This window comes from Penicillium riverlandense, assembly GCF_028828495.1.
Source record: "Penicillium riverlandense strain IBT 135883 chromosome Unknown utg000001l_segment0_segment0, whole genome shotgun sequence".
Classification (NCBI taxonomy): Eukaryota; Fungi; Ascomycota; class Eurotiomycetes; order Eurotiales; family Aspergillaceae; genus Penicillium; species Penicillium riverlandense.
The window spans coordinates 3762805-3789040 of NW_026643194.1; the positions used below are offsets into that span (position 1 = coordinate 3762805).

General features: G+C 50.0%; 12 protein-coding genes across 12 annotated transcripts; 6 read left to right on the forward strand and 6 right to left on the reverse strand.

The window, feature by feature from the left end:
• Nucleotides 1-415: 415 nt before the first annotated feature.
• N7474_001526 (MFS transporter) lies at nucleotides 416-2176 on the forward strand (the record flags this gene model as incomplete). Its single annotated transcript, XM_057192941.1, has 6 exons — nucleotides 416-451; nucleotides 499-587; nucleotides 644-706; nucleotides 766-880; nucleotides 940-1257; nucleotides 1310-2176. The coding sequence occupies 6 exons, from the start codon at nucleotides 416-418 to the stop codon at nucleotides 2174-2176; spliced, it is 1488 nt and encodes a 495-aa protein (XP_057057894.1).
• Nucleotides 2177-2657: 481 nt separating this feature from the next.
• N7474_001527 (fungal specific transcription factor domain-containing protein) lies at nucleotides 2658-5148 on the forward strand (the record flags this gene model as incomplete). Its single annotated transcript, XM_057192942.1, has 3 exons — nucleotides 2658-4087; nucleotides 4141-4534; nucleotides 4588-5148. The coding sequence occupies 3 exons, from the start codon at nucleotides 2658-2660 to the stop codon at nucleotides 5146-5148; spliced, it is 2385 nt and encodes a 794-aa protein (XP_057057895.1).
• A 589-nt stretch (nucleotides 5149-5737) lies between these two features.
• On the reverse strand, nucleotides 5738-6868 carry N7474_001528 (splicing factor u2af large subunit; the record flags this gene model as incomplete). The annotated part of the gene is made up of 1 exon (XM_057192943.1): nucleotides 5738-6868. The coding sequence occupies one exon, from the start codon at nucleotides 6866-6868 to the stop codon at nucleotides 5738-5740; it is 1131 nt and encodes a 376-aa protein (XP_057057896.1).
• A 154-nt stretch (nucleotides 6869-7022) lies between these two features.
• On the reverse strand, nucleotides 7023-7811 carry N7474_001529 (uncharacterized protein; the record flags this gene model as incomplete). The annotated part of the gene is made up of 1 exon (XM_057192944.1): nucleotides 7023-7811. One exon carries the CDS (start codon nucleotides 7809-7811, stop codon nucleotides 7023-7025), a length of 789 nt encoding a protein of 262 aa, XP_057057897.1.
• Nucleotides 7812-7869: 58 nt separating this feature from the next.
• Nucleotides 7870-10618, forward strand: N7474_001530 (8-oxoguanine DNA glycosylase N-terminal; the record flags this gene model as incomplete). Its single annotated transcript, XM_057192945.1, has 7 exons — nucleotides 7870-7955; nucleotides 8004-8818; nucleotides 8869-9263; nucleotides 9801-10041; nucleotides 10109-10141; nucleotides 10337-10383; nucleotides 10445-10618. 7 exons carry the CDS (start codon nucleotides 7870-7872, stop codon nucleotides 10616-10618), a joined length of 1791 nt encoding a protein of 596 aa, XP_057057898.1.
• A 351-nt stretch (nucleotides 10619-10969) lies between these two features.
• N7474_001531 (fanconi-associated nuclease 1) lies at nucleotides 10970-13447 on the reverse strand (the record flags this gene model as incomplete). Its single annotated transcript, XM_057192946.1, has 3 exons — nucleotides 10970-11482; nucleotides 11537-12929; nucleotides 12984-13447. 3 exons carry the CDS (start codon nucleotides 13445-13447, stop codon nucleotides 10970-10972), a joined length of 2370 nt encoding a protein of 789 aa, XP_057057899.1.
• A 172-nt stretch (nucleotides 13448-13619) lies between these two features.
• On the forward strand, nucleotides 13620-13941 carry N7474_001532 (DPY30/SDC1 family protein; the record flags this gene model as incomplete). The annotated part of the gene is made up of 2 exons (XM_057192947.1): nucleotides 13620-13786; nucleotides 13845-13941. 2 exons carry the CDS (start codon nucleotides 13620-13622, stop codon nucleotides 13939-13941), a joined length of 264 nt encoding a protein of 87 aa, XP_057057900.1.
• Nucleotides 13942-14296: 355 nt separating this feature from the next.
• On the reverse strand, nucleotides 14297-16239 carry N7474_001533 (glycosyltransferase family 2 protein; the record flags this gene model as incomplete). Its single annotated transcript, XM_057192948.1, has 3 exons — nucleotides 14297-14805; nucleotides 14859-15971; nucleotides 16026-16239. The coding sequence occupies 3 exons, from the start codon at nucleotides 16237-16239 to the stop codon at nucleotides 14297-14299; spliced, it is 1836 nt and encodes a 611-aa protein (XP_057057901.1).
• Nucleotides 16240-17311: 1072 nt separating this feature from the next.
• On the forward strand, nucleotides 17312-18209 carry N7474_001534 (uncharacterized protein; the record flags this gene model as incomplete). The annotated part of the gene is made up of 3 exons (XM_057192949.1): nucleotides 17312-17413; nucleotides 17463-17905; nucleotides 18194-18209. The coding sequence occupies 3 exons, from the start codon at nucleotides 17312-17314 to the stop codon at nucleotides 18207-18209; spliced, it is 561 nt and encodes a 186-aa protein (XP_057057902.1).
• Nucleotides 18210-19390: 1181 nt separating this feature from the next.
• gprM lies at nucleotides 19391-20963 on the reverse strand (the record flags this gene model as incomplete). Its single annotated transcript, XM_057192950.1, has 2 exons — nucleotides 19391-20724; nucleotides 20786-20963. The coding sequence occupies 2 exons, from the start codon at nucleotides 20961-20963 to the stop codon at nucleotides 19391-19393; spliced, it is 1512 nt and encodes a 503-aa protein (XP_057057903.1).
• Nucleotides 20964-22812: 1849 nt separating this feature from the next.
• Nucleotides 22813-24749, reverse strand: N7474_001536 (uncharacterized protein; the record flags this gene model as incomplete). Its single annotated transcript, XM_057192951.1, has 5 exons — nucleotides 22813-23817; nucleotides 24047-24182; nucleotides 24244-24371; nucleotides 24432-24502; nucleotides 24578-24749. The coding sequence occupies 5 exons, from the start codon at nucleotides 24747-24749 to the stop codon at nucleotides 22813-22815; spliced, it is 1512 nt and encodes a 503-aa protein (XP_057057904.1).
• Nucleotides 24750-25504: 755 nt separating this feature from the next.
• Nucleotides 25505-26107, forward strand: N7474_001537 (gamma-glutamylcyclotransferase family protein; the record flags this gene model as incomplete). The annotated part of the gene is made up of 1 exon (XM_057192952.1): nucleotides 25505-26107. The coding sequence occupies one exon, from the start codon at nucleotides 25505-25507 to the stop codon at nucleotides 26105-26107; it is 603 nt and encodes a 200-aa protein (XP_057057905.1).
• Between the last annotated feature and the right edge of the window lie 129 nt (nucleotides 26108-26236).

A 26236-nucleotide genomic window follows, 5' to 3' on the forward strand; every position in this document is an offset into this window, starting at 1 on the left:
AGGAATATTGACTCCATTCCTAATGTAGATTAGTATGTCTTGGCATTATGGTAGAGGATCAATCGAAGAGTGTAGGTAGTCGCACCAGTTTCGGGACGAACTGTATATTCTTTTATCCAACATGCCGACGGTAGGTATTGATGCGACAAGTGGGTCAACGGATCTGCCAGGCTAACCCAAAAAGCGGCCTCGTTGGCACCGAAATCTGGCGCTAACCCAAAATGCGGAGTTTACTGGTCCCGAACCAATTAAATGATTAGAAATGGTATAAGGGCCACGCCATGACATACAGTTGAACCATTCTACTACTACTGCACCATGGCACTTTATAATTCCCGGGATTCTTGACCACTATTTGCATTCTTTTCCTCCTTCTCTCCCTCCAGTTCCCTTAACTAAATATTCCCGCCAAAAAATGTCACCCACTAGTGACACAAAGGAAGAAGCAAATGTGAGTTCGGTATTCACACATTGATTCAATGCTAATGATAGTCTCAGGTTGAGCCAGCACAAGACTTGTATCCTATAACGGACCTGGACGAAGGAATCGTTGGTTGGGAGGACCAGGATGACCCTTTAAATCCACGGTCAGTCTCTCTGAACATCAACCTGTTTGCCTGTGTCATTCTCATCCTTCTAATAGAAATTTCCCGAAGCCGCGGAAGTGGTTTCTTCTTGCACTTGTTAGTGCTATTACCTTAATAAGGTAAGTGATTCTGGCTTTGAATGTTTGGAGTGAAATTTTTGACCCTTCTCCTCCCTTAGTCCATTTGCATCCTCGGTCTTTGCGCCTGCTGTCAAAGATGCCAATCGAGAATTTGGTAACAAATCATCTATATTGGGGGAAATTGCAGTCACGAGTTATTTGTTTGGATATAGTGTAAGAGGAAGCTTCCGTGACTCTGCTGATCTTCATAACATTTCTAATCGAATATCCAGGCTGGCCCATTGTTTCTTTCGCCGTTGAGCGAATTGTACGGACGGAGACTCACCCTGAACATGTCAACTTGTTTCTTCGTCCTGTTTCAGATCGGTTGTGCGCTTGCGCCGAGCCTTTCCTCATTGATCGTCTTTAGGCTTCTTACCGGCATCGGTGGTTCCGCGTGCTTGACAATCGGCGGCGGAGTGATATCTGATCTATTCATCGCGGAGGAACGGGGGCTGGCAATGTCTATCTTCTCTTTTGGACCTTTGATGGGCCCCGTGCTCGGGCCTATTTGTGGTGGATTTATTGCCCAAGGTGCAGGATGGAGATGGGTCAGTATCGTTGCAGTCTTCTACATTTCTCCCAGAGCGCTAATTTATTTAGGTTTTCTGGGTGCTCACAATTTCAGGTGGCACCATGACGTCTTTGGTTATGATATTTAACCGGGAAACAAATCCGGTGGTACTTATTAGCCGCAAGACTGTGCGATTGCAAAAGGAATACAATCGCCCAGATCTGCGTAGCTACTATACGGCAAAAAGCAACTTCCGTTCCATGTCAAACACATATCAGCTTCTGCATAGTTTGACAACTCCACTTCGACTCCTCTTTCGTTCTCCGATAGTGTCTATGCTGGCGCTATATATTGCCTTTATCTATGGTTGCTTATACCTCCTTTTCACGACGGTCACAGATGTCTTTCAAGATACCTATGGCTGGAGCCTTCAGATCAGCGGCCTATCCTATATTGGATTGGGCTTAGGATTTATAACCGGACAATCGGTTTTCGGTCTCCTCAGTGACAAGATAATTCTGCGCCTCAAATCTCGAAATGCGGGAGTATTTGAACCAGAGATGCGTCTACCTCTGTCAATAGTGTTCGCATTCTTCGTTCCCATATCATTTTTCTGGTATGGCTGGGCGGTGGAAGCCAAAACTCATTGGATTGTTCCCATAATTGGCCTGGTTCCATTTGCGTTCGGCTTTGTTGGGATTTTTGGGACTCTGCAGACATACGTTATCGATTCGTATCCTCTTCATGCTGCGTCTGGAATCGCTGCAATAACCATCTGCCGCTCTTTGTTCGGTGCTCTTCTACCGCTCGCCGGGCCATCCATGTACCAACGCCTTGGTTATGGCTGGGGAAATTCGTTGCTAGGTTTCATAACCTTGGCGATGATCCCTATGCCAGCTATTTTCAAGCGATTTGGGGGCTCACTTAGAAAAAAGTTCGTGCTTGAATCACACTGAAATATTGAACGCAATGGCTCCATTTATTCGAAGATTCGATGACTAGATAGGCATATATATTCAGTAATAGTTCCCGAGTAGCCACTGTACAAAATACGGAGCGGACTTAGGTTCGACAACCGTGCTTAGTCAGGATTCTTCATAGTTGGAAGGCACATACGCGTTGACATTATAAAGGTTCCAAGGTTCCCACTACTCGGGCGACAAGTCACCTTTCATAATCCAGAGATACGTAGAGGCAAATTACCACCAACGCTATCTCTATGGCAAGTGGTGTACCCTCAAGACATGTTTTTCAGGGCACTGCCCATCCGCCCACCCCCGATCATCCCCCAAGACATCCTTCAACCAAGTGCGAGTCAACAGTGGCTGGTGCTTCAACATCTACCCCCGAATTTCAGCAACAGACTTTCCACAATGCTCGAAAAATATCTTGCAATCCCTGTCGGCAGCGGAAAATCAAATGTGATAAACAGATTCCATGCAGCCAATGCATATCATCGTTCCATGGTATGGCGCAAAACCCATCCTGAAATACATGATCTTGAATAGAGAGCTCATCTCTCGAAAAGACTGCTCGTACTCCGAGCCTCGCAGGAAACGGAAGCGAAAGGATTATCAAGAGCGAATAGACTGGCTTGAGTCCAGGCTTGAAGCGATGGAATCATCAATTACACCGGCCAATGCAGCCAGCCAGCCAGCGGCCAGTGACGGGACTTACTACAATGAGATCCGTGCTCCAGATTCGCCACTACAGGTTAGGTCGAGTGGCCAGACCGTGCCCTCAGAGATTGAAAAATCTAGTCCAGTGTATCACACCGTGGATCATGAGGAAGTTGAGTTCCAGGGACAGTCTGGGGAACGGGCCTTTATGGAGCTTCTCAAGAAGGAGATATGGGACTCGCAGACCGGTGATATGACTAGCCGAAGGCTTCCTCTTGGAGTATCCGTGCCAGGGCTCTTCGAGCTTGGTAGACAAACCGACGAAGTGGATCCTTTGCCCGAAAGGTGCTTTGCAGACAAGCTCGTGCAGGCAGCCTTCGATGCTCAAATATTACTTAATATCATACATCGGCCGACGTTTGAAGCTTCTCTCAACTTCATCTACTCGGTTGATTTGCAGGACCATGGTGCCGAAGAAAAGAGATTCTTATCCCTCCTTTACGCTGTTCTCGCATACGGCTGTCTGTTCGTTGATGCTCGACCGGAAGAAGCTGGGCACGAGAAAGTTGTTTCTTCAGGGTACTTCCATGCTCAGTTTCACTTGTTTACTCCGCTTTACTCACTTTCAGACAGTGCGAAATTCTATGCCAAAAGCAGGCAACTTCAAAATATCGCAGACAGCAAAGACATTACTTCTCTCCAAGCCATCGTCTTCATGAATCTTTTTCTTCTTTCATCGACGCGAATCTCGACTTGCTACACATATCTGAGTTCCTGTCTGTCTATTGCCCTACGAATGGGACTTCATCGGACTCTCAAAGCGAACCAAGACTTTGTCTCCCAAGAACAGAGTAAACGGTTATTCTGGGCGCTGAGATTTCTTGCCAATGATGTTGCCGCTTGTTGTGGGTTGCCGAAGCTGCTCAGTGACGAAGACATTGATCAAGGACTTCCTATAGAAGTAAGTGACACGTTCATTGAAAAGAACCGAATCGATCCACAACCTCGGGACCAGATATGCTACGCTTCTGGGGCAAACGAGTACATCCGCCTCTACATGATACGAGACAAGGTGTCCAAGTTCATCTATGAAACGAGAACCAAGAGCACCAGAAAAGCAAACACGTCGACCCACGTTATCAACTTGGGATTCATACGTGAAATTGAAGATGATCTCGAACGTTGGGTAAGAGGCATACCCATTGGGTACCGGCTAGGCACATATTTCACTGAAACAAAACTCATCAGGTGCATTTCTTTTTCTTCTCCACGTCCCATTGATCCGGTCTAATTTTCTCTAGGGCCCAATTCATTTTGGCACTGTCATATGCTTATGTTCAACTTTATCTTTCTCGGCCGTTTTTACATTATGCAATCAGGCGCGACAGGCGACGGTTTCCTTCAGGAAATGGTTCTCCCTCTGCAACTGCGTCAATACAAGCTAGCGAAGTTATTCTCGCGCTGTCTGAGGATATGTATCGACGGGGTCTTCTCAACGGGGATCTCTGGCCCGTGACACGCATAATCTTCAGCGCCATACTAACCATTTTGTATTATCTCGTTGCTTGTCCAGAATCATGTGAAGCCGAATACGAAGCGGAATACCTTTTTGGGAGTTTGGTAACAGGGAGGAAGCTCTTAGATCATCTTGCAAAGCTCAGCTTCACTGTTAATCGGTCGAAAAACATATTCTTGGTGAGTGGACTCTTTGGATGTATATCTGTGTCTTCTCTAAGAAACTAGTAAAGATCCTGATCTCGAGTTTTCCAACGCGCCTCCGAGACCTGCGGGAAAAGATTTTGCGAATGGACGGAGAGGTCTTTGATCCGGTTCGAGCCGAATTAAGTCCTGATCATTACACTGCCTGGCTGGCATCAGTGGCTTTTTCACTGCGGTCCCAAACCAGTCCTGGTCAGGTCATCTCAACTTCAGCAGCCGCTGCGTGGAATCGAGAACATGCATTGAAGCATCATTCGGAACAAGTCCCAATCAAAATGACTACGGCATCTAGACAGCACGAACCTTCAAAAGACTTGGATTTCCACCCAACGGCTATGAGGAATGAACCATCTACATTTAGCCCAGACGTGCACCCGAATTATGCACCTGATCGGAGTTTAGACCCAGCGGGTGACATGCAGGAATTCTTGGAAGCTCATCCATTTGACTTTCAACAGGACTGCTTAGGTGAAAGCTGGGTTAATGCACTTAATGCGAGTGGCTTGTCAGAAGACTTCTCAGACTGGTTCACGAATTTGGAAAGCATTGAAGATTTTTTTCAGCACGGCAGGATGAGTTCAAGTGGCTAGATCCAGAAGAAGCAGTGTCGGCCAAGTCATTCAAAAGTTCGCGATGTCACACACTTCGGTGCATCTTGCTATTATCTTTTTAGTTCGGCAGGATGAAGACTCTTCTCATTGGATTCTGCAGTTGTCATCCACCCACCACCACCACAGGAGGTGTAGCTGACTAGTTGAAAACCATGCCCCCGAAATGATTGGGCAATCACCGGAAGCTTTGTGGGACTCGCGACGCAGTCACAGCTAGTGTCGGGGTTGTTCCGGACTCCTTCCAGAATGGACATTCGTTGTTAACAGCGTTCCGTAACAGTCAATGACCAATGCAGGTGGGGAGAAAGAAGAAGTAAGTGGCTTAAATCGTTGCCTGCGAGCCAGTAAGATAGAGGCCTGATTCCGTCATTAATACAATGCGCATTGTCGGAAGTCTCTAAAAGGAAAGAAAGCTGGACAGCACAAGTTGATATTTGCTATGGTACATCCATGGGTAGTACATCCCGAACCCTCCTTGCTCCAAGCACTTGGTCCCCGAGGAAAGACAAGAAAAAACATAAAGTATGGAAGGACAGTGTTTTCTTTTCTTTCTTACCAAGCGTCCACGTCAAAGTTTTCCTGCGATAACATCAGTATTTGTCAAAGACAAGAAATGGGAAAAGAAAAGACTTACCTCCCCATAGTAGGTGGTCACCACCGTGCGGTCAGAGAATTTCCGTCCCGCCAGCGCCTTCAAAGCATTGGTAGCTCCCTCGACGGTTTCGAATTTGACGAAGATCTTGCCCACACCGGCCGACTGCTTGCTGCCGCCTGACGGACGGGGGATCTTCAGGCTCAAGATACGGCCATACTTGGAGCATTCCTCGCGGACATCGTCACAGATTTCGTCGTAGTCCTCGGGATCCATCAATTCTTCAGCAGTAACCATGTTCAGAAGCTGTAGCACTCGGCTGCTCTCGAGGTCCTGGGATGTGGTCTTGGCAAACATGGACATGGCATTGACACCCATGTCCAGCCCGGCGGCCTGGGTAGTTCCAATACTGGCGCGCACGACCTTGAGGTGACGGTCACCCAATTCCATGCCATTCAATCCCTCCACGGCGATAGAGGTGGCAGTCGGATCAACATACTCGCAAAAAGCAATTCCTCTCGACTCTTCCGTAGAAGCATCCTTCACCAAGACAAAAGATTTTAGCTCGCCAAAGGACTTGAGCAGCATCGTGACGGGCTCCTCGGGAATATATGCCGGAATGTTCGAGACACAGATCTTGTTCGGCGAGTCCGGAACCTCGGTCAGCAGCGTGCCCTCCTGGTATTCCTGGTCGGCACTTCCATTGGGGACGATGTAGTCCTTTGGTCGCCGTACTTCGAATCCTTTGCCATCGCCGCCTTCATGCTCCGACATGGTGACGCCGTCAAAGGCCAGTGCGACTGTTGCGTCATTGGCCGACTTGAACTCTAGGAGCGCAAAGGAGTGGTCCTCGGACACCTGAGCCGAGATGCATGGGTCGACACTTTCGATAACATTGAGGCCGTTCAGTTGGAGATTGAAGAAAGATGCCAAACTGTCCCCTGTCACGCTGGAAGGGATGTTGTACACAAAGAGACGCTTGGATTGGCGCGAGTTGGAAGGCCGGAGAGCCGCGTTGTCCGCCGAGCCACCCGGCTGGTTCATAAACGCCTGTAGACGGCTGGGATCCATGGGCTGCTGTCGGGGTGCACCAGGCAGAGGGAACATTCCTATAGAAGAGTCAGACACATACATTTATCAATGGGTGAGAGGCACATACCAGAAAGTTTCGCTTGCTCCGCAGTTACATTCTCGTAGCCCGGGGGCTTGATGTCCCACTGGTTCAGGCGACGTTTCCGCTCCAGGATCGAGGGAATATCTGTCAGATCGGGGGTAGGTTCCTTTTTCCGTGGGGGTGTGGCGCTTCTCCTGCGCTCGCGTCTGTCCCCTCCTCGATCGCGATCGCCCCGGTCGCCACGGTCAAACCGGTCGCCGCCGCGGTCACCGCGCCGAGGGCGGTCCTCGAACAAATCCCGTCGAGGAGGTCTGTCATCGAAATCCCGGCGGCGACGGTCTCCACGATCACCACCGCCACGATCACCACGGTCACCACGATCACCTCGATCTCCTCGATCCCATTCCCGGTCATCCCTGCGACTGGAGTAGCGGTCTTCGCGTTCTCTGGCACGGTAGTCACGGCTGGACGAGTATGAATTCTGTTCCTGCTCCCGACGCGGCCCCCGTCCGTGGTGAGGGGATCGTGACCGTCTTCTTTCGCCTCTGTCGCGCTCCCGTCGCTCGTCGCGCTGGGGGTTAGGTTAGTTGAATGCAACAAATAACAAGTCGCCACAAGTTCCAAACTCACAAAGTGATCGCGCGAGCGCCCAGTATCTAATCTCGAGTTAGTAGAAGCTCCAGTCGCATCCACACGCATGGGGTCCGTACCTCTGGAAGAATAGGTGTCACCGTTCATGATGGCAGCCTTGAAAATTCCAGTGCTGTTCTCTGAAAATGGCGGTTTAAAAGGCAGAAACCTCACCCAGAGATCCGAATGGTCGAGTACTGTGTCACGGCAGAGAGAGATGGGGACTGCAAAGAGTCGCTCGGAAGGGGAAAACTTGCGGATCCAGAGCTTGGGTCTGGGCGGTGAAGTAATCACCGCCTTGAGCATAAAGGGGCAGAATATGCCCTTTTCCATCGGACAGGCATTATTGACGCTCCCAATCATCATGGCATTCACAGAGTGGAAACGGCTACCCATAAGCTTGGGAGAGCTGTGTATTAACACTACTCTCCGGTGTGGACAGTCCTTCAGGTATGCATCCGAGCGAACCACCTTGAATGTGCACTGACTTCCTGGCAGATGGCATCACATCCCCGAGAGCGAGGAATGGCGATGCGTTCTCTATGGCCATCTTCTCTCACTGAAGCAGGACTCAAGCTACCTCTACTATCGAACCTTCAAGTCACCACCACGAGGCACCCATCTTCCAACTCCACCTGCATCCCAGATTCCTTCCCGGGCAGAGTCAGACAGTGATAGCGTTACTGTTTCCCGCAAGACTGAGGATGAAGACCATATTTTGCACATTATCAAGCATTATTTCAACCTTTCCATCAATCTGAGTGACCTGTACTCCCAATGGTCATCCCAAGACCCCAATTTCAAGAAGAAGGCAGCCCAGTTCACTGGGATCCGAATCCTACGCCAAAATGCATGGGAGGCGCTCGTCTCGTTTATCTGCAGCAGCAACAACAATATCGCGCGCATTTCGCAGATGGTGGCAAAATTATGCACCAATTATGGCCCATATGTTGCAACAGTCGATGAGCATGCCTATCACGACTTCCCAGTCCCCGAAGCGTTGGCTGGCAAAGAGGTAGAAGGCAATCTTCGCACCCTGGGATTTGGATATCGAGCAAAATATATCTGGCAGACTGCTTCAATGGTGAGCGCGGACCGGCCTGAGGGCTGGCTAGATAGCTTGAGCAACCCCGAGTCGCCTGCACTTGGCGTGGAACCCAGACCGGCAGATGAAATGAAACCAGAGGGACGCCAGGGATATCGCGATGCCCATGAGAGGCTCCTCGATTTGCAGGGCGTCGGGCCGAAGGTTGCTGACTGTGTGTCCCTGATGGGTCTGGGCTGGGGAGAGTCCGTGCCAGTGGATACGCACGGTAAGCATGTCAGCATTGCTTTGGAAAGTCCAGGCTAATCGAATGGGTAGTCTGGCAAATTGCGCAGAGAGATTACCGTTTTGGTAAGGGATCGAACAAATCCTTGACCAAGGCGACCTACGACGCTGTTGGCAACCACTTCCGCAACCTCTGGGGCAAAGAGGCTGGCTGGGCTCATAGCGTGCTCTTCACGGCGGACCTACGATCCTTTGCGGATCGGCTCGAGGCTACGAAGAAGGTTAAGGTCGAAGTGAAAGATGTCAAGAACGAGGAAGAGGTGGAGATCAAGACGGAAGTAGAAACGGCCGTGGCATTGAAATTACAGAAAGAAGGGGATGCCCCGGTGAAAGTCGAGGACGCAGAGGGAGGCACGGCGAAGAACAGCAAGAAACGAAAGAAGCCTAATGCCGTCGTCCATGCTTCTCAGACTACAGAGACGAGGAGAGTGTCGAAACGACTACGCAGTGGCTGATTACATTGCGATTGATGTGACATGATTATTTTGCATTTTTCAGATACCATTGATTGATCCAGTGTACCTTGTTAGCCAGCATAAATCCATGATATTCGGTCATTCAGGGTCTTGCATAGCCTAACGTCTGAGCGGCAGTCAGTAAGACTGTCACAATGGGAGCGTAAATGTTCCAGAGCAAGAGAAGGCAAGATCAGAAGTCCAGTTAGATCATCGGAGGTGCGTCCGAAGACACGCCCCCTGACATAAGAGGTACCAGAAAAAGTAAAATAGGAGTATCATCATGAGAGAGGGATATATGAAGTAAACAGCAGGAACTGACCTTGTACTTGGGTTAGCCAACATTATAATTTGAGGTTGAGGTGAAACCAAACAACGAGGAGATTAAATTTTCCCGTAACAAAATTAGCGAGCGTGTCACCTGACTTGTCGCGCACGTGACCCACACACATCCACTCGCCAAATTCTTGCCGGCAACATTTCGATCTTCTCGACCGACCATCCGACCAGCACCCCGACATCCTTTCGGACCACCACATCACCAGCAAAAATGGGTCGCCTTCACAGCAAGGGCAAGGGCATTGCCTCCTCTGCCATCCCCTACTCCCGCGCCCCCCGGCGTGGCTCAAGGTCACCCCCGACCAGGTCGTGGACCACATCTGCAAGCTGGCCAAGAAGGGTGCCACTCCCTCCCAGATCGGTGTTGTCCTCCGTGACAGCCACGGTGTTGCCCAGGTCAAGATTGTCACCGGTACGATTTCCTCAAAAAACTTGAAGAAAAGTGGTGATGGAGATGCTAACGATTGTGTGTGAAATAGGTAACAAGATCCTCCGTATCTTGAAGTCGAGCGGTACGAACTCCTCACTCGCCAGCATTCCCCCCGTTTCCTTCGGATGAAAAAGGGACAGTCAGTGACTGTGCATTTCGAGAAATGTGCAATGGCTCGACATACCCTTGCCGGACTGCACAATTGTGCGCCGGTTTATAATACTATTATGCCTCTGCTTGGTCCCGAACTAGACTGACAGAGAGATTTGAAATACAGGCCTCGCTCCCGAACTCCCCGAGGACCTTTACTTCCTGATCAAGAAGGTGGGTTTTTTTTTCTTGGTTCTTTTCTGTCTACCTCTCCGGCTAATCCTGTTGCTTTCAGGCTGTCGCCGTCCGCAAGCACCTCGAGCGCAACCGCAAGGACAAGGACAGCAAGTTCCGCCTGATTCTGATCGAGTCCCGCATCCACCGTCTGTCGCGTTACTACAAGACCGTCGGTGTCCTGCCCCCCACCTGGCGCTACGAGAGCGCCACCGCCAGCACCCTGGTCGCATAAATGCATTTATATGTGCTTGTTTTGTGTCGTCAGAAATGTGTGCTTGCGTGGAGTTGCAGTTTTTTGGGGGTCTGTGATGTTTACGAAGGGTAACCATTCCCGCACCCTTTGTCGAAGGCTTTTGACTGGGTGGCCGTGTCTGGGTCTGGGATGAGATGTGCCATTCCGCATCTCTTCTTATGGATTTAGATATGTTAGTCAAAAAAGAATATTACGATACCTAACATCTTCATAATGTCCTTACGTGCCGTTTCTGCTCCGGCGGTACATAGATCGTCTCGCAACAACTCGTAGTGTAGATTCGTGATATGTGCGAATGCAGTATGTACGGGCATGCTATTTACAGAATCCTCACTCAACAACTCGCACCTCCTTCGCAACGGCATTGCACAGCTCGACTTGCACGCCCGCACCCATGAGAATATGAATCCACAGGCGCTGCGTATCACTCAGCCGATCATTCTCCGACTTGACTTCAGCGAACATGACCTCACGCCTCTCCATATTCCACAAGAACAAGTCCGGGATGCCTCCACCGCGTTGCTGGTATTCCTGCGCCATAACCTTGCAGATGGCAGCGAGGGCCTCACCCCGGAAGCACTGGGCGATCTCTACCAGGTCATCTAGCTCAAACGACCAGTCGATGCCAATAGCGCAGGGTTGGGCGGCAAATTCGCGCTCATGAATGTCGCGAATAATGCGCTCGGCGGCGCCGTTGGTGATTTCCACGAGCCGGTGGTTGATTTCGGATGCGCGGGATGGGTAGAAGACGTCTGTGTGTAGGTCGAGAGGACAGGTTTGGAAGGGGGTCTGGAAAACGTTTGGGACGTAGGTGAAGAGGATGTCATAGAAGAGGTAGCCGAACTGCGTTCTTGATCAGTATCTGATTGTGAGCAAGGGGAATAAGAATGCGCATACCAATGTCCTCACTATGCCGCCCTCAGAATGGTATCCTTTCCAGCCATGGTCCCGGTACCAACTCAGACACATGCTTTCTACCCGACACTCGGCGCCTCCATCTCGCTCATCAATCCAGATCGTCGGCCGGCCGCGCTTGGAGAGCGGATCTGGTGTTCGGGTAGGCGAGTCCTCACGCTCGATGCGAATACCTTCAATAGTGCGCTCGGCGGGCTTGGTCAACATGACATGCCCGAAATCATGCTGTTCCCTCTTCACAACCTTCAATGCTTTCTCGAGCTTAGTGATCCGCTTCTGCAGGTCATAATGGTAGATCAGGTGGCAGAGCGGGTCTTCCAGACCTTCCTCGCATGTCCGCAGGGCATTTCGTTTCCATAACTTGCGCTGTTGCTCTTCACTCTGGCCGTTGGATGGCATGAGTGCCCACATGTAGTGCTCTTCCAGCAATGCTTTGCGCTGATACCATGCTCCGCGCCGAGCAGCGTGGAAAAGACGCTGAGCGAGAAGCTCGCAGAGAACCTCATGCTCTCTCTTATGCTCCTTGAACCGGCCGAGTGAATGCAGACTCTTGTGAATGATCCTCGTATACACCCAGGCCGGCGAGAAGCGACGGAGATATGCGCCCTCTCCGCTTTCGTAGATGGAATCTTCTTTCTTCTGCTCCTGTTCCACTAGTTCTGTCCATCGCGGGTGGAACTTGTCTGCGAGATCAATTATTTCTTGTAATGACTCTGTTGTTGGGGGTCCGCCAAACTCGAGAATATTATCGACGGCGTATTGCGTCCGAATTGCGGACTCAAACTCTAGCAACGTTGCTCTGGATGGGAAAATTGAGTTGGACCGGCAGACAATGTACTCGGGGAAGTTCCTCCGGGATATCTTCGCGAGGATGATGGTGGTGAGAGACTTTTCGGTCCATTCGGTCGACCGATAGAACACTAAATGCACCCGTTCGAAGAGTGCCCGAGGGCCTGCTGCAAGCCTGATACAGTCTCCGGTGTAGTCCACGATCTTCTGAACAAAATGACTGTCTCTGTTACTGGGTGTTTCGTTTCCCTTCCACCCAAGTCCAGCTTGAGTCTGGCTGGATTGAAGCAGAGCTGCCACCAGCTCTTTCTTGCTCTTGCCCTGGACTTTGGCTTCCTTGGCAAAGACCTTCAGTTCCTCCAGCAAAAGCAACGACGAGGCTTCTTCCAGCGTGGTAATTTCCTCTGTGCCATCTGCAAACCTGAACGAAGAGCCCAGATCTGAGGTTCTATCCTCTGACTTTGGCAAGCACTGGACCCGCTGCAGGTCAGCAGCCACTGCGGACAAGTCTGAAACATCAGAGTAGGAGCCGAGTCGGCTGAGACGATGCCAAGCAGACGATTTGCGAAGGAATAGTCGTACATATCTCGGGATCGTTAACTAAACAGACCAGTGAATTGACTAGAAAGCAAAAACATACAGATACTGGGATTGATAGGACAGCTCTCTCCACTGCTTGAAAACCTCCATCTCTGCCTCGTCAAAGAGATGTGCTTCCTCAGCTAGCACCGTATCCAAAGCGAGATTGAAGGCATCGACATAGATCGAGCTTCGTCCTTTCTGCCAGACCCCGTCTCGAAGCCTCACGTGGAGACCTGGCTCAGCGTCATCCTCCTGCTTTGCTGCGTGAGAGGCTTCGTACTCCTCGATAGCCTGATCATCAGTCTTAATCGGAGGGAGGGATGTCTCCAGATCTGTCTGGCTACTCGGAGGAATCTGAGTTTCTGCATCTTCATATGCGGGAGCGGGCGTATCTGCCACTTCCACCGACGGACTGGGACTCAGTGGGGCTTCTTGGTCAACGGCAGGGGACCCATTGGGGGATTCGCCAGACACCTTTCTGCGCTTTCCGCGCCGGGTCTCCCAGTAGTCCAGCAGGGACATGCTGGTAGGGATCTTGCAGACATCGGGTAGACAGACGAACACGAAGAAACAAGGCGCGAGAGAAACACGAGATCACCTGACCTATAATACTCGATTGGGTGTTTGTTGTGTTTGCACGGTGATTATCAGCACCTCCAGTTCAACTCTCCTCCAAACCACGATTCACACCACCATGGGCGAGACCAACGGCGCCGGCACGTCCAGCACGCCTCTCCACGATCTATCCAACGCTACCGCCGCAACGCAGGTGCGTCCTGGCGGCGCTCCGGCCCGCGTGTATCTGAACGAGAAGATTGTGCCGCATCTCCTCGAGGGCATGAAGTCCGTTGCTAAGGACCAGTAAGCACGACGTTCTGAACCTTGGGTCGTGTGATACTTATATAATTGCTTATCTTAGACCCTCTAATCCACTGCGCGTACTGGGCGAATTCCTACTTCAAAAGAGCAATGAACTCGAAGGCGGTGCGGGGGATGCGAAGAAGGACTCGGAGTAACGGGGGAGATCTTGTTTGAAAAGTGTTGATGCTTTAAGATGATTATGGGTATTTCTTGTTGGCGTTCAATGGCGCTCGGAGGTCATGCAGAAGGTCTCTATACACATATTCAGTATTCGTACTCGGATCTTGGCTTTTCTCTCATTTACTAGGAGTGAATATGAAGATAATTGCATTATTCATACCTGCTGATAGTAAAATATCAAGCAGAAAAAATAGAAAGCGTCTTCTCCGTAGATAGACACGCGGCTGTCGACTGGTAGATATAAAGGAGACATGGTGGTGTCCCAAGATTTTGTATTATTGATATCATTATATTCATCTTTCAAACATTGCCCCTCTAACCTTGACAGTCCTACAATTCACTTTCGTCTCCAATTTCTACTATGCTTCCTAGATGGAGCATATCCCTCCCGACCTTGCTTATATCGCGCTTGAATCGTGGCAAAGCCCTCTTCTCAGAACCAAGGGTAAAGACTCGAGACTTCGCTTCACATGGCTCCGAGTTCTGATCAGAATTATTCGGAGGATTCAAGAGATAAGCTATCGGCACCCAGTTGCTCAATACAGCCAGGTAGCACAAATGCAGCAACGGTGGCCAGGTGACAGTTGTGAGCAGCCGACAGGCCAAGCCCTCGTCGCTCGTAGATACCACTGCAGTCACGGAGTAGAAAAGAGCACCAAGTATTGCAAAAAGCGTGAGTACATTGAGCCAGACGCAATTCTGCCATAGGTCTCGGTGTAGCTTCGTGTACAGCGAGGTGGTCGAGATGCGGTTCCAGGAATTTGCTGTGCTTCCTGTCACAAATGAGCCTTTAGGTTTGCTGGAAAACAAATAGAACTTGAGGATGCTACAGATGTTCCCTACAATTCAGATTAGCCTCGAAAGTCGCTACAAGAAGGCTTTGTGAACTCACCGCCAGCAAGCCACTTGTTCTCCAGGTGAGCGAATGGCACACTCCGGAAGCCTGTATGTGCAGCCTGAGCATGTTCATAGAGCCAAGTCATGAGGACTTGTGACGCGGCAAGTAAAAGTTGAAGCTTGGTCATGAAGGGAGAGCTGACCGGGATCAGCTGTCCAGAAAGCAGAAGGCATGGAACAGCACAGAAGCCAACGAAACAACCTAGTTCTGCTGCGATAATTCCCACGCCATTGAGGGCAATGTTCCACTGCAAGTGCTTTGGAAGAGTTTGAATCTTCCGAGAGAGCACCGCCATGATTTGCTGGGCATGTCCGATATACCAGCGATTTCTTTGAGCAATATGTCCAGTGAGAGAAGTTGGGACAAGCCCAAATTGAAGAGGCTCCTGTACCTGCATAGTGCGGTGTCCGAGGCCGTGTAATACCAGTGAGAGCTGCCAGTCCTCAGAGAAAGAGTAAGTGGGATAGAGACCGACTTCGACGATGGATTTCCGCCGGAAAACTGCACCAGACCCAGCATCTATGGCTTTTCCCAAGATATCCAGCTCTGCATTTTGGCAGGTATAGAAATGAGACCGTGCTTGAGAAAGCGGGTCGCCTTTGGGAAGATTGGAGAAATATTGTCGGGTAGAGACCAACGCCGATTCAGGGTTTTGAAGCAAATGCGGCAGAGTTCCTCGAAGGAAATCCCGTGTCGGGATAGAGTCGGCATCTAGAATGGCACAGAACTCTGGCTGGATCTCTCGCTGCAGAGTCATCAAGGCATAATTCAGATTTCCAGATTTTGCAAACACCTGACCGGACTGTCTGCCGCGAGAATGATATGACAGGTGAGGCCACTGAGACTGCAACGTAGACACGGCCTTTTTCAGAACGGTTGAGTCACCATCATCTAGCACCAAGACTCGAAAGTGTGATGCAGGATAGTCCAGGGTACATGCTGCTCGCACTGTATCCATGATCACGTCGACCGGCTCTCCGCAGCAAGGTAGCAAGATGTCCACACTGGGCAGGTTTTTCGTGCCTTGAAGTCGCAGCCTCTTGCGGGGACCACCTCTAGGAACTTTACTTGCAGCCACAACCAGGAGTTGTTCTTTTCGAGACAAATCTAGACATTCGGTCAGAGTCCTCGTAGATCATGGTCTAGGAAAAAAAAACTCACGAGAGAATATAGCTTCCACTAGCAACATTAGCCACATTTGCCAAGTTCGTCGGGAGTAAATCAGGATCAGTAACAAACGCGCAGTGAAATAAAGATAACCGATCCATATTGCCAACTGCGCGACAAAAATGAGGGACTTCCGATACCGCTGGCCTGCGAGAATTCGTTGATCTGGCGGGAGCTCCCGAATATCGTGTTCTTGATCCAAAGGCATTTTGAACGGGGTTTTATTCTTTTTTTCGCAACTCTCCCTGTAATTTTTTCTGAGTGAGCAAAGCGCTTAGTCTTGGATTCTCCTGTTATTGTCGCTCCCACAGCTGGGTCTCAACACTCGTCGATTTTGCCATAATAATAAGGATATTGTTGCTAGAATCAAGATAAAAGTCCATTGGAAAAGAGGGGCGCGCAAAAAGGTGGGGTTTTAATTCCCATCGTTCGTTGTGCCCTTTTTTCAGAACGTGCGTTGCGGTAGACTGCTCTAGGCCAGCCACGATGGATTTGGGCCGGGGCGAACCGAAAGCTTCTTCCGCTCGATCCCGGTTGACAAGATGAGCTGTTAGATAAGTCATTCGCCGCAAACTTGAAAATGGTGAAGAATTTCGGGCACTGCATTATTCAGGAATACATTATGGTCATTTACGCCGTGGTCGTCGCGCTCTAGCTTCTGGATTTTCAAGACTTCAGCTATAGTGACTTGAATCCCGGGAGCATCCACACCGCAAGTTTCAAAGTTGACGATCGGCGGGATGTGGTGAATTTTCTGCAATTATCCAACGTGGTTTTACCAGTATAATGGCAATTTATTCATCTTCCACATAACTACAATATTTCCTTCAGCGACTGGTGGTTCGACACGAGGTGTGGCATCGTAGGAAGAGTTCTTAGATTCCACGTGGATAGCGGCTCTGTTTGGAATCTTTGGAAACTTGTAGTCGTAGTTTCGCACTCTGTTTATGAAGGATGGAAGGAGGAAATGGAATGGAACTTGGAAAGTGCTTCTCTATGTACAGCTAGTAGGGATATTACTAACCCCATTTGTGACATCAATAGTGTGACGTATTATGATTTCCACCCCTACCACTAATTACAATGTTGAGTGTCGAATCTTTTAAAAACCTCCATTTTTCTTGTTGCCTATTATTTAACTAATTATATTGTCTTTGTTTGAACAAAGTTAGGCCCCCAATGCAACTCGGCCACGTGTCGATCGTGAGGCTCAGCATTGTCTTGGTTCTTCACTTATTTGAACAACTCCTCGTGTAGACAGCCACCCATCCAGACTCATCATGTCGCAACTACAAGACATCAAGTCCATCCTGGCCGCAGAGCCATGGTACTACGACGAAGACCGGCGATGTGTCAAGTTCTACACTGACGGCACAGGCGAGGTACGTCATAAACCCCTTATCGCAAAAGGCATACGCTCAACACCAGCAGATATGGGACGGCCACGAGACAGCATTTATACTAGGCGCCTGTTTCGACTGGAAAGCTCTGAACCCCACAGTGCTAGATGAGCAGCCGACCATCACTCAGGGGGCGACTCCCAAGACCCTGGCCCACATCAGTCTGGAAATCACCTTGACAGATCGCCGCTGCCCCTGTCCCAAGGGCTGGAATTTTGACGAGAAAACCCTCGAACGGATCAGGATGAGTAGGTCAAGCTTTAAGGAGAGCGCGTTCCAACCCAGGACCTTCACTGTCCGCATTGAGAGCGGCACCTTCGCCAAGCCTTTTATGGAAGACCACGGTGGTGTGAAGTCATTCGGAGACTTCGCGCACAAGTATGCGCTGCGTCTTGTTTTTGATAGGTGTCCCTGGCCGTTACCCGAGGAGTATATCGGGGGTTCAGTAAGAATGACTGATGAGAGGCTGGTCCGGTTTGTTTGCCGAGAAGGGGGGTTATATAAGAATTCGTCGATTTGTCTTGTAATGTAGTCAATCAATCTTACATCAGTTTGTCAGATTCCAAACAATCAATCACGATAATTGTGTTTCCACGCTATTGTGAAAGAGAAGAAAAAAATCGATCACATGTGCCTCGGCCAAACGGCCGCAAGCACGGTTTACGTACGACGGGCCGATGAGGCTGTAGCTAGTGCGGACTGGCGACAAGTCGGAGCAACTCTATTCATGCCGGCTTCTCCACTTAAACTACTAACTAGTAGCGTCTCGGGTGGATAATGCCTCATATGCCAACAGGAGAATCTCAATCAGGCAGTTTGATCCTTCGCTTCAGATACAGATCGGCGGGGATTATCGAGATGATATCTTTCTGCCTGCTTCGGACAGCCTCGCACTCACAAGGGAAACCCCATGGGGAAGACGAACTTTCTGACCATGTGATGCATCGGTATAGTCTTTAGATGGAGAGTTCTTGGCAAACCGCACATGTTCAAGTTTGGTTCAACGGCTGCAGCGAACCAGGGTCCATACAGTTCACTGCGGGGGACTCGCTTAGAAAATTTGAACTTTAAGGTAATTAATATTAGGTACACCGGAATGAATCCGGAATAGAAAAGAACATACGTAACTACAGCTTCATTTTAATCTTCCTCCCGCCGAGCTCTTGATTGATTATACAGAATCACCATCGGCTCGCAAAGCAAAAAGGAAACGCATAAACCCCGTCAAGCTGTGATGTAACTCAATCTAATAAACTTCAAACACCAGTTCCATTTCTACAGTAGTTCTCACATCATGTGTCCTCATCCGAAGTACAGAACTAGCAAGGATCCTACCCCGATCCCTGTAGCCATGGCGTACATGCTAGTGGGCCGCGCGGACGGCGTACCTGCCATGTGCGGGTTGGACCCAAAAAACCGTAGTCTGTTTTGGGACGAATCACCGTTGTGGGGAGGACGGAAAAACTCACACGCGGTCGGGTGCCCTAATTGTTCGAGAGCAGATCTACACTACTAAGTGCATACTAAAAGCGAAAAGAAAACTTCCATGATGATCCAGGCCCACTCTAGTCTTAGCTTTCAGAAGGGGGAGGCAGAGGGGGTCAATTATTGAAAGTATGTGGTCGGATTGGAAAGTCCTCGCAGAAACGGGCATGTCGATGCCCCTGATGTTAGATCTGCATCTGCAAGGAAAATGTATCTATTTGTAACACATGCTGCTCACATGAAATATTGAGACATTATGGAATAATAATAAAGGGAAAAAGGTCATGAATAATCGTGGTTTCGAGAAATGTGAAACAAGCCATCCCGCCACTTTACAGTAGTGCCCTTGCTGTTTTGATCCTTCCAGAACCTCCGACGCCACGCCAGAAGACTAGAATTAAGTCCGCAACACCAGCATAGAAAGTTTCAATTTTGAGTTTTTCTGGAAATAATGCACAAGACTGACCCGGAGGATCAATTCCTATACCCTGCTGCTGCAAATGTAGCCTGTGGATCCCAATCCCGGCCGGTCTGTGACGAGCTAGGCGGGCGGGGACCCGAGAAACTCAGAGACGGGCGCACGTATCGGGCTTCTGAGCCGCGGCCGATTTGCACAGTCCTGTCAAAGGTTGGACTAGGGCTGGCCATGGGACTGTGGCTGGCCATTTGAGGGGTAGGCGATCTCATGAAAGTCTCGGGGGTCTTTGTGCCAGGGCCCGTGAGCATCTCGAACCCCTTGGAGTCTTCGTAGCGTTTGCGAGCATCAGTGGAGATGAACTCGTTGTGTCGGGTAAAAGTGCGGCGGAATAGGTCCAGCCAGCCGGCGAACATGGACGGGCGTGCAAACAGGACGAAGTTCCAAATGCCCACTAGGGACAAAAGAATCACGAGTGCTAGCAAAGTGCCCTCGTTAGGACCAATAGCTGCAGCTTCCTTCTGGCAGGCTGTTCTGTCGCCGCCGGAGAAGGCAAGGCATGTGAGCCAGGGCTGGGCAATGGCAAAGTTGGTGGCATTGGGCTCGACGGCGTTGTCTAGCTTGATGAAGACGATGGCGAAGAAGAAAACATTTCCGATGATAATCAGCACCAGGGCCACGCCGCGCCACTGGAGCTGTAGAACACGGCGAATACGTTTGTAAGCCTGGCGCGCGGTCACGGTGTGCACGCTCGCATTATAGGAGGGCAGACCAGAGCTGTTGTTGGTGCTTGTATTGTTGGAGTTGTCGAAGAGGGAGCGGACGTAGATGTGGATGCAGTATGCCATAGTTGTCAACTGAAGAATCAAGGCAGCGACCGCAAAAGCCATGATGGGGGCCCAATAGTCTTGGACGCCGTTTTGCACATTGATATGGCAAATTTCGCCGAACCGGAACGACACGCCGGTCAAGATGAGCATGACTGTGATCATGGCCCCCGGGATGCCAAATCCGCACAGAAACGCTCCCCACATGAACTTGGGCCCCAATACCACTTCCCAGCACACCTGGAGGTGAAAGGCAACCGTGCGGATAAAACTCCATATAATAACCAACCAGCCACCGAATAAGAGCAATGTACCAGAAAAGGCGCATGAGAGATCCGAGTACATGTCATTGGGCGTGATGGGGTTATGACATTGGTCCGGGTTAGCACCGAGGGGGATGATAAAAGCAATCTCCATACAGCAGATTCCCAGGGTAAAGCAAATGCTTAGGTAGTGGCGGTGCGTCCATTTGGCGGGGAGGACAGCGTAGGAAATGAGTAGGAAAATACAAAGCGGCAGGATGCCGACACTGATCCAGCTGGCAATCCGGACATTTGGGACCACATCTATCAATTGGTTAGACCAACCACACACACAAACACACACACATCTTGCAGATTGACTTACCGTCACCGTATCTCCACTCGGAGAGGGGACAGGGAAGACAGCACGAGACATTGCTGCCGCCAGGGCCAAGTGGGATTGATTCACAATAACGGCCTCCAATAAAGCCACCGGACGAGGGGAAATAAGTCTCTTGAAGGAAGGGAGGGGGGCAATGCCCGTTCAGGTCCTGGGACGACATGATGTCAAGAAGCGCTCAGGCACATCCGTCATAGCCAGAGACAAAACGCGCCAGCGCGAAAATACCGCACGCAAGAGCGCCGGACGAGGAAAAATGAGGGGATAAAAGAAAAGCGAGGGAAAGATCTAGAGATCCAGCAGAGTGGTATCTGGGGGGAAAAAAGGAAGAGAGAAAACGTAGTGGGGAGGACAAGCAATAGTATATGTATAAGCTAAGTACGGGCGGCCTACGAATGGCAGGGCCCGTTCACCGAGTGCCCCACGGTAGACACGAGGACGTGGTAAGGGGTTGGTAGCACACGGTCCTCCGTTCAAGAACCGTCCTTGGCTCCAGGGGTGCTGGAACCTTGGGCCTAGCGGGGAGGGGGGAGGATAATAGCACGGGAGCATTTAGGGTTGGTGCGAAAACGCCGAGGCCAACACGCTGTGGAAGCGACCGGCCAACGATCAGCGGACATTTTTCGAGTATAGATCGTCGCTGGGTCAGGATCAATAGCCGTGACGGTTTGCGCCGTCCCACCGTCCCCCCGTCGCACTATGTTGGATAGAGCACCTGGCTCTGTTCGTACCAGAAAAAAAACTGCCGACCGCCGATCCAGGACCCTCACATTTCCACAGTACGGAGTCGAATTCAGGAGCCAGGGGTAAGCAGACGGCGTACCTGTTCTGCTCTGCCCCTTTTTATTTTTATTTTATTTTTTTATCTTCTCTTTTTTCTTTGGATTTCTTCCGGATCGCCGCGCTATTATTCCCCTGACGCTGTACGACAGTCACCTGTGTCGCCTATGAATCATCATACTGCGACCCTACTGAGAGGACAATGGGAATGTGTGCACAGTACATAGCGACTGGAAGGATTTCTTAGTGCGAGACGGGACGAGTCATCGTTAGCCTCAGCCACCAGTGGATCGCCTAATGTTCAACGGGAAACACCTCCCTGAGCCTAGAACTTATCATCCGCGGTGGAGCCTAACAGCCTCGCGTATGATTATTGCAAGCTCGCGTGGGTTTTTGCTGTGTTCAGATCGGACGTACGATTTGGTGGCGGCGGTCGGAGAATTTGCCCCTGATCCCAAATAATGCAGTCAGACGGATGTTCCGATCGGCGCAGGCTAACTACATAGTGAGGTGAGGTCAACATGACAGCTGAAAAGGTCCACAACTGGTGAAGTATAGCCAGAATCAGAATATGATATGACTGATCGATTCCGCCGACAAGTATCACAGCAAATAATAACGTTCCTCGTCAAGGATCCAGGGCCCAGGGCAAATCCTGCGGAGGTACGCCCGATCCTGAACGCGCTAAATTCGTCCAATCACCGTCTCTATCCCGACTCCTCTCGTGATCGCCATCGACATTCGTTGTAAATGTGTCCAATGGGATATTTTCCCTGCTTTGTAGCCGGAACGTGGACTGCTCATGCTGATAGGGCTGCTCGGTGTGACTTGTCACTGTGCGACGAACAGCCATTGCTTTAAAGACGAAGATTTCGACTCGTATTGGACTGGGCTTGGAATACTAAGCTACGAATCTAACAATCCGTGTCAGGATAATGCTGCGCACAGCACGGCAGTACGCATGTATTTGAGGGATCCTTTGATCTATCGTTCGGTCTACTGCGCATCGTCCTGCGACATTGATGCACTGCACCGCTTGAAAGTAAGCGATATACAGAATGGCATAATTGCGGGGGACCGCGGGTCAAATACAGGTGAGATATAAGAAGATTCGAGCGATAAATTAGTACAGCCAAGATATGAACCCTGGTATCGTACAAGTTCTAGTCTCTACAATCTACTAACCGAACTAATAACAAGATCTCCAAGAGATTTCTTTATCATCAGTATGCTCAAAGAAATGAGTGCAAAATGCGTGTCGGCGCCGCCTTGATCCATTCTCCCCAAGTGTCATATTCAACCTTAGGCTGCAGATTGACGTCGAGAGCACAATCGCGGATATTGCTCAGGACATCAATATCTTGCACCTTCAGGAGGAACAATCCTCGGAGTCCAAGCGAGATTCTTTTCAAAAATTTGAGGTAGACAATCCAGATTAGGAAGAGGGCGATGGTGAGCGGAAACGCGAGGTAGTTCTCGAAGAAGAGCATTGCGCTTTTTGATATCACAGACACGTATAACTCGGCGATCAGGCATAGCACATTGAGCCAGAGGCCGACCCAGCTGCCAATTTCACCAAATGGTGCGTAGTAGGCGAGTTCCTTAAAGTCGCGCCCATTATATGCCCAAGCTTTGCGGAAGCGGATATGAGCGAGACAGATACTGCCCCAGAGCATGAACTGCGACACCCCTGACAAGGCCAGGAGCCAGTCGAAAATGGCATTTCCCGTTGATGATGCCTCGTTAATAAATGCCAGGAAGCCAAACGCAATCTGTAGTAGAACACAGTAGAGCGGCCGCCCAGCCTTGTCGATATAGGCAAATATCTGAGGGGCCATCCTCTGCTCTGCTAGGGCCTGTAAGGTCCGACTCGAGGCAAATGTTGCTGAGTTGGCAACGCTGATAACAGAAATTGTGATGACTGCGTTCATCACTGACGGCAGACCCGAGATACCGGCGTTCTGAATAGACACAACAAAGGGTGAGGCCTTAGTGTTAGCGCCAGTAGAACCTAGAAGCCATTTAGAATCATATGGCACAATAAGTCCTATTATAAAGGTTGCCAAGAGATAGAAGATCGTAATCCGCCAGAAAACTTGCTTAGTCGCCTTAGGGATAGCCTTGCCAGGGTTTTTGGACTCGGCAGCAGCTAACCCCGTCAGCTCAGTACCAGTAAAGGAAACTGCCGCCGTGACAAAAACAGAGCAGAAGCCGGTAAAGTGGTGAATGCGCCGGGACTATGCCAGTAGTGGGCTCCAATATAACCACCTTTCGGGGCGCCGCCACAGTCAATCACAATTCCAAGTATTATAAATCCAACTATTGTCGTGATCTTGATTATACCAAGAATGAATTCAACTAATGCCACCGTTAGCATCGACAGTAAGGGTAAAAATTGTATAGAGATCAATTCATATTACCCTCTCCGTAGCCACGGATACCAAATATTTGGATGACAGATAGTACTGCCAGGAAAACCGCTACCCATATACCCATGTTCAGGTCATCCCGCCAGTATTGGATAGTTATACTCGCAGCTGTAAGCTCGAATGGGAGGATAACGAGCCAGCCGATGGCGTAATCCCAGCCCATTGCAAATCCCCTGTTATCTTTGGAATCAGCAAATTTCATCCCTTTATATTGAGTAATGGCGAGAGTCTAACCATGCTGGAGAAATGAACCGGACGCAGTAGTCGAAAAAAGCCCCATTCACTGGGTAGAGTACCGCAAGCTCCCCGAGAGCTTGGACGGTAAGCAGAACCATAACACCAACAATCATGTAGGCAATGAGCTTTGAGACGGCATAATTAGTATTCAAGGCGTTTGCAGGTCCGGCCACAATACAACTTACTAAAGCCCCAGGCCCTCCCTCTTGAAGCGCACCTCCAGTCCCCACGAACAGACCAGCTCCGATGGCACCACCTTCGAGGATTGATTAGTTCGTAAACGCTCTCACAAGGTTTTTTTTGGTCTCGGACTTTTCCTTGGGCTACTAACCAATGGCAATCATCTGCATATGGCGACTTTGAAGGTCGCGTTTTAGGGCCGGGGGCTGGCCGAGCTCCTTATCAGCTGCTTCATCATAAGATGCAGCTGTATTATCCAAATCAGCGGCTGGTGCGATCACATCTCCAATTTGGTCGCTATCCTCCCCTTCGAAAGCAGTCATATTTGGCTACTTTAATCGGTGATAGAATTCACTTTGGAGATGAAGTCGACAAAATCCCAACCACAGTGTGGATAACTAGCAAAGACACAGCTCTAGGCTTGTACTTTATATGCTTCCCTCGGCAGGTCTAACCGAAGCACCAACCTTCGCTGCCATTTTAGCGACTGGCTAGTTACTGTCTTAAGACGACCATCAAAATCTCCTCCAATTTGCGGGGTACATAACCCACCCCCACAAAATCAGGGGAATTCGCCAATGGTCTCTAGCACACAACGTTTCCTGATTGTATGTATACCCACGGAAGACTTCCAACACCCGTTATCATTAAGTGTACTTTGGTTGAACATCTCTCTCTCGACAGACAGAGGTATCTCCCTCTCCGTGACCAACATGTTACTTCTAACCCCAATTCTAGGCATATTGGAAGGAATCAATCCGCGCTTAGATTCCTTATTTAGGGAGGTGCACCCTGAAAGTCAACCCATTGTGGGGTAGCCATTCTTTCGGGGGAGAGATCCCGACGCCATCTCCAAACAAAGGAAGAACCGGACCCCCTAATTACCAGAAGTGGTCATAATAGCTTCTCAGAAAGGCGGACCGTACCGATCATACCTAAGATTGCCCTTTCATCGGCCCGATGTAATTTTAGTCTCCTCTAGATGGATGGAATTCGTTCGCCCGACATAAATATCTCCGCCAGGCCTTAGATACGGAGAATAACAGACTCAAAATTACCCTTGATATACATAATAAACATGGGCGACCACGTCCTGTTTTGTTACGGTGCTTCCAGCCAACTAAATTGCATGCTGTTAAGACTAACGCTCCTGAGCCTAGGGACATTGATGGCCCCTCAGGTACTACACCGCGTTATCTACGGGTGTTCTGATCTTGACCCCAACAACAAGACGCCGCCTAGGTTTCAGCCGGCGGTGCTACACGGATATCGACGATATCATGTACGAGACGAAGACTACCCGGGAATTGTAGCTGCAACAGAAACAGGGGATGCAGACACTGTTGGGCATAGGGAGACATCTGTTCTAGGTACTCTCGTGTCAGGCCTAACAGACAGCGATATTCGCCTTCTTGATGACTATGAGGGCAATGAGTATGTGCGGGAACAAATAATGGTGCGAACGGCGGATAAATTACCTGGTTCGGCCTCTCCTGGAGAGAAGGCCAGCGCAGACATGAATCTGCTGCATGCGTTTAATACCGCGGAAGCCACAAACGAGGTCTCTGCTATGGCTTATGTGTGGGTGGCAGGAAGAGAGAGGCTTGAGGAAGCGGAGTGGGATTTCCAGACTTTCACGAGGGAAAAGTTAAGTTGGTGGGTTACGGAGCATATTCCATGAAGCAACCACCTCTTGATGGAAAAGAGTATACCATAAGGACGTCGAAGTGTCGAAAGTAAATAAGCGAACAGGGAGGGCCAGGGAAATTGACTGAATGCCTTGGCCGAGTGCTTCTCATTGAGTGAGATA